The 12,701-nt window shown below is 35.7% G+C and overlaps 1 protein-coding gene across 1 annotated transcript in view; it reads right to left on the bottom strand.

Moving 5' to 3' along the window:
- Window positions 1–12,701, bottom strand: part of LOC143172196 (F-BAR domain only protein 2-like) — a 135,228-nt gene that overhangs the window by 88,709 nt on the left and 33,818 nt on the right. The window contains exons 7-8 of the mRNA XM_076361440.1: window positions 10,568–10,666; window positions 9,034–9,130 (exon numbers count right to left, since the gene is read on the bottom strand). Coding sequence (XP_076217555.1) covers window positions 9,034–9,130; window positions 10,568–10,666 — 196 coding nt within the window. The remainder of the gene's footprint in view (window positions 1–9,033; window positions 9,131–10,567; window positions 10,667–12,701) is intronic.

Genomic DNA, 12,701 nt, shown 5'->3' with positions numbered 1-12,701 from the left:
CTTCCTTCCAATTTTGCTAAGAACGCTTCCTGTGAAAATTTCATGTTTGAAAAGGCCATTTAGTTAACATTTATTTTGTCCAAAGAACGCTTTCTATCTTAAAATAAAAGTATGCCTCCAACAAATAAAAACAACCCACAAACCAAAAACCCTTTCCCTTCAATATTAATTCCATATAAGGTTATGCTATTTTATATAAGTAAACTACAGGTTTTATTTACTGTATTAGCATAAAACATGTCTCAGGATGTTATTGCTATTCTCAGGTATTTAAAAGCTCTTCATCCACAATTTTTTTATCATAGTAGTACCCATCCTGCATACTACTGCATTTTTTGATGACTATCACTTAATTAATATCTTTTTCCTACTTAAGTTACTGAAATGGACATTTCTTTGCTCCCACAGCCCAGAAAAATTATTTGCCTCAGGCTGCAACTATTTCTTTTTGTTTATAAGCAGGAAAATTCAAGAGAACCTGACAGTACTTCATCTGAGTCCAAAATCACTCAAAACCCAGCTTTTGCCCTGTTGCATCTACAAATGTCATCTAAGGTTTTTTTGTTGGTTTATTTTTCCATTTTTCCCCCGTCTCTCACTTGCTGCTGAATATATTTATATCCTACTTCATTGTTTTAGCTAGCTCTGTGGAAGAGATCATACTAATATACTGCAGAATTGTAACAAAGTCCAAAAAAAGTAACAACTATGTTGCCAGAAGGCATGGCAAAAGCATTCTTAATTATTATGTAGATGTGACTTTTTTTTTTTTTTGACACATCAACAACATACACTATTTTCTGCTGTTTTCTCTTTTTGTTGAACAGTTGAATGCAGTTGAGTTTGGGGTGGTTGTTTTACAAAATTTCACACACTAGGAAAAGATCACCAAGCTTTCAAGTTCAGATGTGGACTTGTGTGTGTGTGTCAAGAACTTCCTTTCCAACACTATATATTCAACAAGGATGCTACAGCAAGAGTAATTTTTTGTTTTCAATATGAATTTTTCTTGCTACTGCTTAAAACACATTCACACTAAAAGGAAAAGCTTAATTGGCTTCTTCAGAGTATCACAGTTGTAGCCCTGCCTGCTGAATAATGTTAAATTCCCAGTTGGTTGGCATATTCAGCTAATATTGGCAGTGCAATGCTACCAGTCTTCCACGTGCATTAAGAGATTTTTGGAGCAAAACCTGTACAGTTATAACTCTCCAGACAATTAAAAGTAAATAAATTGCAAATTAAAACAAGTTTGCAACTTAGGTATATGTAATTATTAAAAAAATCTATGCTGGCAGATGAGACTTCCTAGTCTACACCAGCTTTGGCAGGTTTGTTGTCTATGAAGGGACCCAACTTTTGCAGGCAAAACCAAATAGAGATCTAGGACAGGAACTAAGACACATTTGTTGGTACAGCTCTTGAGCTTGCACCTCCTCTTTGAAAACAGAGCTCTACAGCACAGCACCCTTAAATACTTTAAAAAAATTTGCCTCAAGCCCAGCTTTTTATAAAAATCCTCAAAGATATCCACACTTAATTTCTCCCATTAGCTTCTGAAATATAGCAATGCACTGCCTTCCTTTACAAAGAATACTTTTCTGAATCCCTTGGGTACTGTCAGTGTCGATAAACTAAACTCATTCCTCAGTCAACCTTCTGTGTAGAATTATGTGTGGGCACAGGCTTTGAGAAACTGAAACACTTCTGGCTATTTATGCATCCAGTCACAAGTGTTGGCTGCATTAAAATATTAATAATATTTACAGAAAAATATAAAGAAAATAGTTTATAAGAACATAAAATAAATACTTGCTTTGTTATACTTCCTTGTGGAAAAGAAGCGCAAAGATGTCATGCTGTTGTGGTTTAACCTCAGTCAGCAACTGAGCACCACGCAGCTGCTCACTCACTCCTCCCCCCCCCCGGTGGGATGGGGGAGAGAATTGGAAGAGTAGAAGTGAGAAAACTCGTGGGTTGAGATAAAAACAGTTTAATAATTGAAATAAAATTATAATAATAATGTAATAATAATACACAAAGCAAGTGATGCACAGTACGATTGCTCACCACCCGCCGACCGATGCCCAGCCAGTCCCCGAGCAGCGGCCCCCCCGGCCAGCTTTCCCAGTTTATGTACTGAGCATGACGCCACATGGTATGGAATGTCCCTTTGGCCAGTTTGGCTGTGCCCCCTCCCAGCTTCTTGGGCACCTCCAGCCTTCTCAGTGGGTAGAGCATGGGAAGCTGAAAAGTCCTTGGCTGGTGTAAGCATTACCTAGCAACAACTAAAACATCGGTGTGTTATCAACTTTGTTCTCATCCTAAATCCAAAACACAGCACTGTACCAGCTACTAGGAAGGAAATTAACTCTATCCCTGTCGAAACCAGGACACATGCAGAGCTGTTAAAAAATTAGTATTAACCATTTTTAGTGTTTATTGCCATCTACTTTGTTGCTTCCTAGAAAAGCATTTTTATAAACTCTATAAACTATTATGTTATCAAACAAACCCATGGAAAAAAAAAAAAGCCACACACAGCACCGTTTCAAGTCTCTCTCTCTCAAAGCAGAGTTTATTATTCAAGCACATAAAAAGCTAGTAGCTTTAATCAAAGCAAGCGTCAATATTCCACGGCCCTTGCTTTGCTTCTCAGTCTCTGGGAAAGGACTAACTTGTTTCTAAAATTTCAGTTGTTCTTAAACCCTTTTTCATCTACTTTATCTTGCTCATCTTGTACATTTTTTCATTAAATAGAAAACGTAGTTTAACACAACACACTAACTTAAATAGGAATATTAACATGGAGTGAGCACAACTGTGCATTTACAGTATGCTAGTTACTTTGCACTAGCTTCCTAGTCATGGTGCAGCTCACTTCAATGCTCTTGCATTCACTTTGGGGAAAAAAAAACCCAAAAAAACACATAAGCAGTGCTCCATAGGCATTTAGGACTAAAATGCCCATGTAAGCAATTGGAAAAGACCCGATAGCAAGTCAAATTCACACTGAACTTTACACTATCCCCCCACTGCCGCCAACAGACAGCCACATAAAACATTATACTAATCAAATGAACAATAATTCAGTTGAGTTCACTAAATCAGAAGTCAGCTGAATTAAAGCCTCAGTAAAATTTGTTTTTTTAATCATTTACTAAATTGAAGCACTGATGCTTTATGATTCTGGTAACAGGCAATGCTGGCAGCATTAATGAACTTGTAAGGAATTCAGATTAAACTGTGTTGATTGCCATCCAAATAGTAAACATAATGGTTTATCAACAGTTTTGCAGCCTGTGAAAACTCCACATTGCTTTCAGCAGGAACACCATACCTAAATAAACCATATATTTTGAAGTCTTAAAAAAATAAAACTGTGTTAGCACTCCAGAAACAGAGCTCCCAGATATGTTCCCTCAGAACAAACAAGGATCACCAGCATGTTGACAAGGATGCCAGGACATAGTTTTCTGATATGCACTACCTTGCAAGGCAGTAAAGATCTTGACATTATAGCTGTCCTAAGTCACTGATAAATTTCTCAACTCTAGACTACTTGATAGCCTTCCCAGAAAGAATTTCAAAATGATAAAAAAAAATAATCCTAAACTAATGTTTCCATTTGACATCCATGACCTTAAACTTTCCCATGACCAGAGTTACCAGGAGCCTTGAGACAAATTTTTCTGCATGGGCAAATAAAGCAAAATAGGTTTCAGCAGCTCCGAAAAGCAACAGACCAAACTTTTTTTTTTTTAAACCAGCATTACTGATCAATTACTGACCAAATTGCCAATTTCTGGCTTTGGTGGAGGGAGGAAAAGGGTTAGAGACAATATATCTGTCCTTTTCTGAATCTTGTTAACTGTGGAAGCACCCTTTTATTAAAAGGGCTTATACCATTATTCCTAATATCTAAAAGGACAAGAGGGACAAAAGTCAAATGCTTTACTATATGTGCAAGAGCCAGTGACAGGTGATCAACAGCAATCATGGACAATAAATGTTGTCAACTACTTCCATTATCATTTAATCCAAAGAGCAGATAGATTGCAGGCACTAATTTTACAATGTTTTAACAAATGCAAACTTCTTCTAGCCCCTCCATAAAGTTCAAGTTTATTGGATGGATAGTGAAAGGAGACAAGAAGTATTTTTATGGGCTTGTGTTTTTCACAGCCCAAATTCTAGATACTTTTACTGGTACACTTAGAAGACAACTTGTATGTGACTATTCCTCTTTGCCAGATTTTCTCTGCCTACTTGTGTGGTTAAACATGCAGGGTTGCAGTGCAAATCATGTTCTGTCTGATTCCAACTGTGAAAGATGGATCAAGCTAGCACAAAACCAATGAAGAAATATTTATTATAGTTAAAAGATGACTCGGCACACCTCTCGCTGAATAATAGCACAGCATATGTAATAATTGCCATCTGCAGATTACTTTTACTGGAGGGTTAAGGAGACAGCAGGGATTTTGGCTTTCCATTGTTGTCTGTATTACAATAAAAATTCTGTTTTCCTCTTTATTAAATTTTTAATAAAAATGCAAAAATAAGAGCAACAACTTAATAAATTACCAACAACCACTAACAATGACATCAGAACAAATTAATGAAAACAAATCATCTAAATTTGGCTTTTGTTCCTGATTTTTTGGAAAATGCAGCACACCTGAGTCTTCTCATTTGGCCTTCAAAGGTATCTTCTGGGTAAACTGTGTAGTGGGCAAAAACTAATACAGGGACAAACACACACAATTTCCCACATATGAGAAGAGGGCACAGTAATTCAGTAGCTAAAAATGGAAAATCATTCATGACCAACTACAGCTATATAGACATTCACAAATATCTTTAAACACATTATATATTATCCTGCCAATTTCAGACATAAGATTTTAGAAGAACACGAGCTCACACTTCCTAGCAGCTTCTATTTCATGCAGCATCAACTTTTCATACTGGAACAAACCAATTTTTTTTTAATAGATTATTATTAGATTAAGTAAATAAAGCTAGAAATCATTGATATGTCATTAAACTGGAATACACATCAACTCCACTATTGATTTAACATATACTTTGGGTGAAAGAAAAGTAGACATTTTCTGCCATGCCATAAATGAATTTTCCAAGGAACATGGAGCAGAAGCCTATCAGAAACAGAAAACTGATTCATCAGAAGTGGCCAACAACAGTTTTGATCAACGCTGCAGGACCATGAGTGACAGAAGCATCTTCCAACTGATGGTATCAAACCTGCTATTAGACCTAATAGCAGGAACATATAAGCTTTAGAAAACAGTTCAGAGAAGAAATTAAATTCTGACCTGAAGCCTGACTGGTTACTGCAGGTCCTGCCACCTCTCTCTCTGTTTTTCAATGTTTTACTTTTAAGTGATTTCCACCCCCCAGTTAAAATTAAAGATTTGCAACTGAATGTATGTGGCTATTTTTTATGCTGAGTGGAAGCAAGAAAAAAAAAAGAATAAAACTTCTTCAGATATTGTATTAATACTAAACATTTAAAAAATATTTAAAGTAAATTCAGTAAGAATTAGGTGATAAAGCTGACTAGATAAGTTATTTAGGTAGCAGTTAAAAAAAGCCATTGTAAGGAAGTCAATAAATGAAGTTAAAGCATTACTGCTTGAAAAAAATGTTATTTGTACTAGAAAAACAGTGTGTGTTAAACTTGAAGCCCCTGTATATTAAGACTTCAGGTGACAGAAATTAGCCACCAGAGGGAGCCCATATAATCTGGTATAAAGGTCACCACTGTACAATGAGAAATTGCAGATATGCAGATGAGAGTTAAGTAATTGCCTATATAGAATCAAAGAGTAGTTTGGGTTGGAAGGGACCTCTAAAGGTCATCTAGTCCAACCCCCCTGCCGTGGGCAGGGACATCTTCAACTAGATCAGGTTGCTCAGAGCCCCGTCCAACCTGACCTGGAATGTTTCCAGGGATGGGGCATCCACCACCTCTCTGGGCAACCTGTGCCAGTGTTTCACCACCCTCAGCGTAAAGAAATTTCTTCCTTACATCTAGTCTAAATCTACCCCCCTTTAGTTTAAAGCCATTCCCCCTTGTCCTGTCGCAACAGGCCCTGCTAAAAAGTCTGCCGCCATCTTTTTTATAAGCCCCCTTTAAGTACTGATGGGCTGCAATAAGGTCTCCCCAAAGCCTTGTCTTCTCCAGGCTGAACAACCCCAACTCTCTCAGCCTTTCTTCAGAGGAGAGGTGCTCCATCCCCCTGATCATTTTCACGGCCCTCCTCTGGACCCACTCCAACAGGTCCGTGTCTTTCTTATGCTGAGGACCCCAGAGCTGGACGCAGTACTCCAGGTAGGGTCTCACCAGAGCAGAGTAGAGGGGCAGAATCACCTCCCTCGACCTGCTGGCCACGCTTCTTCTGATGCAGCCCAGGATACGGTTGGCCTTCTGGGCTGTGAGCGCACATTGCTGGCTCATGTCCAGCTTTTCATCCACCAGCACCCCCAAGTCCTTCTCGGCAGGGCTGCTCTCAATCCCTTCATCCCCCAGCCTGTATTGATACTGGGGGTTGCCCCGACCCAGGGGCAGGACCTTGCACTTGGCCTTGTTGAACCTCATGAGGTTCACACGGGCCCACTTCTCAAGCTTGTCCAGGTCCCTCTGGAATATAGATAGGAATATATCAATATCTAGAAACCTTTATTGTAAATTGTTTATAATCTATGCAATAAACCAGCCTTCCTCAGTACTTCCTTTCAGATTCATTCTTATTTTTACAGATATAAATAAAAGTAAGTAAACTCTGCTATGAAGTACTATAACTATAGCTAGAATATACTGAAATAATCTAAAATACTTTGTTATGCATTATCCTTTTAGTTTATTTTGTTATCAAAATTCAGTATTTCAGAACGCAGCCCACCAACTAATTCAGTATATTCACCCACAAATAATACGGGAGGGAGAAGGCCTACATAGTCCTGGGGATTTTTAAAGTATTTCCTTCAAATAGATTTAGGACTGGAATCTTAAGCAACAGTGACAGCTGTAAGACATTCTTTCTACATTTGTCTTGTATACCAAGTCAGCATCATTTTTACACGTTGAATACATAGATTTATCTGAGAAGCCATTTCCTTCTCTACCCTAATTAGTAAATTCACACCACAGAAAGACTTCTAACGTTCGCTCTATGAGTTAAAATACATTTCTATTAAGAACAGTTCTCAATTGCAGAAAAGTATTTTTTCCCCTCTCACACTGGATGTTTCCATTTCATTCTTAAAAGACTGATACCTCACTTTGCCTTCCAAATCTTTGTAATTGTCAAAGCTATATGATTTTAAGTTAAGAAAATGAATAATAGAAGCAGTAACCATAATTAACATCACTAGCAGTCTGTGTTTCTAGTCTCCTATCTTTGACACTTCACAACTTCTTGTGAATTTGTATTCTTTTGCTGCTGAATTTGTTTATGCTTTCCTCTGCACCACGACTGCTTTACAAAGTTGATATCAATACAATCATTTCACTCTGTAAAAGAAAATTCAAGGTGCATATATTTCCACACTAAAAACGTAATCTTTCCTTAAAATATTTTGCTGTTAAAATAGTTGTAGGATTGAAGAAATGAAATTTATGGCAAAAGCTTTTATTTGACCCCAGAGAATACAAATGGAATTTGAAGAACTCTGTAAAGCAGCAAATAAGTACACAGTGTGTATAACTTCTCCCACTAAATTAAAAAGTGTTATTTTTCTTATGATTACTATGTTGTCTAGCAAAAAACCACACTAATAATGTGGATGGCCTGAAGTGCACAGTACTCTAGGATACATTAGCAAGGGTCTTTGTAACCCAGGGAGTCAGGATCTTAAATGCAAGATGGAGATCCCTAGCCATGACATCTCGGCAATTGCTAATCAAAGTCTGAACACTGAATTTTCATGTGTCTTTACCCTGACTTCGGATCAACTGAACTTGAACCCCTGAAGTTCATACTTTTTCTTTCTTACTCTTTATTGAAAAATTGTAAAATATACAGGAAACATTCGAAAACTGTTCCATATACAATCTTACCTCAGCCCACTCAGGTATCAGCATTAGCAGATCACAGAGAGAATATGAAACAATGTTATGTTAGAAACACCTCACAAAGGCATTGTAAGACACCTAGTAACCATAATTAACAATTTAATATAAATTCTCAATATCTACTCTGCTATGTACATCCTTGCTCTGAAAAAACTTTGTGCTTCTGTACTAGAAGGCAGAGATGCTAGCCAGGACTCCCAATGCTCAAAGAAAAATGGTACTACTGAATTCCTGTACTCGCACACCTAGTGACCATGTACTCATGCCCAAATATTAAAGTGAACTCTATATTTTTCCTATGATGTTATATACACAGTACTGTGAGACTGTCTTTTTATGCCAGTCCAGGAAAGTCTTATACACTACACCCAACAAGCAGTACTTTCAGAAAGTGCTATTCAATTTGCTGCTTATTAAAGGAAACAATCTACATATAATCTATTAAAATGCATAATTTTGTAAGCTAACCAAATAAACTGATGCAACTGTTCCAACAGTTCTATAAGCAGCTTTACAAACATTTGTTCTGAATATATCCATAAACTTATATTAAATAAAGTTTGGAAATATAATTTATGCAGAAGCACACAGCACAGGTAAGTTTGTGCAAGGAACTTCAGTTTCTTGACAAATTTCACTGATGTACCAAGGAGCAGTATAGTTTAAGAGCTTCCTCAAAGGTCTACGTAGAGGGACTCAGAGCTATAAAATGCTATGCTTTATGAACACAAATACTACACTTACATAATAAATTGCGTTGTTAAATTTCTATGAATCATTTAATATCAAAAGCTAATGAATTCTGAGAAGTTGAAATTGTAAGTACATTACCACTATAACACATTAACAAATAGGGTTTGACCTTTTATTAGGAGTGGAAATCTACAGGTTTTAAATTAACATTTCCTACTCTGTTATTTTTAATCTCTTACCAGGTCTTTCCTTGCCAGTTCCTTTTGACTCAGCAAATTTCTGTATTAAACTCTCAACTGTAGTATTTGTCATGTTATTAATAAACTCTTCATGCACCTTAAAAAAAAACCAAAACACACCACACAAAAGGAATTTTAAAACCAGTAATTGAAAGAATGTAATTAACTTTAAAAAGTGTTTTTCTCTAAAGTTAAGGTTCAAAATACTTGTCTCTAAAATATATTACAGGGCTTCAAAAAAGTCAACAGGCATTTTACCAAGGAAATCCCTTCTTTGCTTTAGCATTAGCAAGCGTGTGTACGATACAGATACAAATGAGGAATGAAAGAATACAGCTTGATGATGGGTCTAGGATTTATTTCCATTTCTTCCATCTAAACCACTTTTGTAATCCATAATTTTCTGAATTTGTCAGCAACATGTCCCACTATAACATCAGGATGACAAGCAGTCTCTTAAGCTAGCACCAGTTAAGGGTGTGAACTGTTACCACTGTATTATCACAGTTCCCACCTGCTTGAGTAAAAGCATTACTGTTGTAATGTTTTTTGGTCTGACAAAGGAACAACCACACGTTGTTAATAAGAAGTTTTTCCAACAAGGCAATATGTATATACTTTAGAAATAAATAGCATGACCCTTGTGACCACCATTCATTAGCAGAAAACCTCAAAACTGAGGAAAAGTGACTCAAATTAAGTGTATACAAATAAAATTACATTTCAGAACATAAAAAAAAATTAAGGACTACTTATAAGGATTATTAAACCAACTTGCATCTAAAGAAAAGATACTATAAAAGCTTCTTTTAACACTGTTACTGAAGGTCTTTTGCTCATAAAAATCCAAGTGCATCAAAAATTTGGAAGCTTTTCAGACTGATATAATTTCAAGTTTTAGTTAAAGAAAAGCACAAGTATCCTGAAATGTATGAAATAGGTGCTAATTAATATCTAGAGAACAGAACTTTGAAATACACTAACAATTCTCCAAGTTGTCAAAATATTTTGTTTTCTGTTAACACAGAATTTAATGATTATTCAGCCTTATTCTGTAAAATTTGTGATACTGAACTTATAAATACAATAGGAAGCAGTAAGAAATCCAGCTTATGTTGAATTTAGATATTAAAAAGATTTCCAATACTATGAACAAAATTAGAGGATGATCCATTTAATAAAAAAATTTCGGAGAAGCTTGAATAACAAAAGAGAATATACATATAGAAACATCACAAAAGACCAAAACAGCAATTTAGTAGATGTTCAAATCTCCTTCAATCATCTCATAAACAAGTTCAGTACTCGCATAATGTTTGATATCTGTGGTAAAAAGAACCACATCTGCTTGAAAGTTTTTTGAATTCTGTGGATCATTTCTGTTTATCTCCTTCTACTCATACTGGTTTAAAAAAATTACTATAATTTGAAAGATGTGATCTTGTAATTACCACAGACACAGTAAGAAATGTTTCATTTAGTAGTTAAGAAAAATGTGTAGCATGATCCAAACAAACAATAATATAAAAATTACCTCTCCTATTTGTAAATGAATTTCTTTTATGGTATTTGACAATGATTCTATAATCTCTTTCATATGAAGAAGGTGTGTTTCTTCAATGTCTTGAAATTTCTGTAAACCAATACAAGCAATTATTCATAATGAAAATAATTCTTGAAATACTAAACCTTAAATTTTAATAATTAAATATACTAAATAGAAAAAAACATTATTCCCCCCCAATCTTGATCGTGGTAATTACAGTGATAATTACAGAAAGGAAGGTGCAGAATTCAGAGTTATAAAGTACATTATTTCATAATATCCTTTTAGAACCATTATCCAACTTTTTTTATTTACTCTTTAAACCTTCATCTATCTTGATTTTTTTAAAAGTCTGACCTATTTCTACCAAAAGAAAATAGGGTTGGAGGGTGTTTTTAAAAAAAAAATTTCCATAACTGAAGAATGTCGTTTTTTTGTCTAACCCCAGAAATCCTATTTCTGGATCTGTTTTGCACCTCCTCATCACCCTCTTCCTGCTCACAATATACACATGCTTTCTTTTTCTCTAGTTAAATCTACATCCTTTGCTTCTTTAAATGCAACTCATTTGTTTGATCTTCAAACTCACTGTATAAAAGCTTTGCAGTTTGTCTGGAATTTGTCCTCCTGTTCCATCTTACCCAGGCTTCCACCTGACACCTATTTTAAAACCATTTCCAACGTCTCTAATGGCCCCTTCCTAGTCAAAGATCAGAACTAAAAATGTCCTCATCCTCCCCAACAGTCAACCACAGTCATCTTGAAATCTATGTTTACTCCTGCTCTGTCCTAGTTCTCTTCCTACTTCTGTAACTGTCCAGACTTTGGAGCACCACTTAATCCTCTCTCCAATATTTGCATTGTTCTCTGAAGACCATCTCTCCACATTTCACACCTCCTGGTACTCTGATTCACAAACAAGTACAACTCCATACAGACAAGTCAAATATCTCAGCTTCTAAATTCTCAATCTTTCTTTTGCCATACTTATATGCCTCTCTAGCCATCAATCTAGCCATCAATCAAGCAGATTAAAATGATTTTTTTTTCCCCCTCAAGCAGCCTTCCTCTTAATTACAGAGGATATGGTCATCCTCTGTAGCCTATTCTATGACATTACTTCTTTTACTGACTGCCTGATTACATAAACTATATTATTTTTCTGTCAAAGCTATCTATGGTCCATCTCTATAATATCTGCTCTCAATCACTATCAGGGTGTCAACACCTGTACACAATGTGATCTTCCAGCTTGTTTCCACTATCCAATTTTTTACCTAAACTCAAAGTCAACTTTTGAGATTATGCCAATGCCACTTCCTTTGTGTTTGGTTTTTTTTTTTCCAGAGTTTTATGGGGAGCTCAAACCATTCTCCTTTAAACTCTTCTCTATAATGCATATCAAAACAGCTGGCCATTGAGAGATTTATTTTGGGTTTTTTGTCTCTTATGTCAGTGGACAGCAACCCCCTTCTCTCAATTGTTTCCTTATTTCTTGTTTATTGTTTTATACTTAAGATTTAAAGTCTTTGAAGTAGAAGCCATCTTGGCCTTGTACAGTACGTAACACAAAAGGGGTCTGATCAAAGACTAAAGCTATCTAGGTACTATATATCTGTGATATGAATAATGTGGTTGTATTAATCATTAACCAAATTGTTTACTTTCACTTTTGAAAGATCAGTCTATTTTCAAAAGATGTACTGAAATGTATCCGTAATGTTAATGACCCAACAAATGCAAGTCAATTCTTAGCATTTTAAGCTACAATGAAAATGAAAAATCAACAGGACCTTTATCTATCCAACTCAGCATACACAGTTTAAGTAAGCATTATTCGTTTCTAGAAACATGTACATTTTCCTGTAAGTTTTAAAATGTGAAGAATTATTACTCATTCTTGAACTTTATTTATATGCAGACTGCTCAACAGCAAAGTTATCCAGTCAACTGCACTCAGTTCTAGTTAAGACAGAAGGACTTTCAAAGAATAACTCAGCACTTTCAGCTATTTGATCCGTTCCAATAACTGACTGTGCTATGCGATTATAAAAAAAGCTTCTAAAAAGGTGGAATAACTGGCAAATGAGATGTTTTCTTAACAAGTGCATAGCAATTGTAT

Source organism: Aptenodytes patagonicus, chromosome W (assembly GCF_965638725.1).
Source record: "Aptenodytes patagonicus chromosome W, bAptPat1.pri.cur, whole genome shotgun sequence".
Lineage (NCBI taxonomy): Eukaryota > Metazoa > Chordata > Aves > Sphenisciformes > Spheniscidae > Aptenodytes > Aptenodytes patagonicus.
This window is presented reverse-complemented; position numbering and strand designations above follow the sequence as displayed.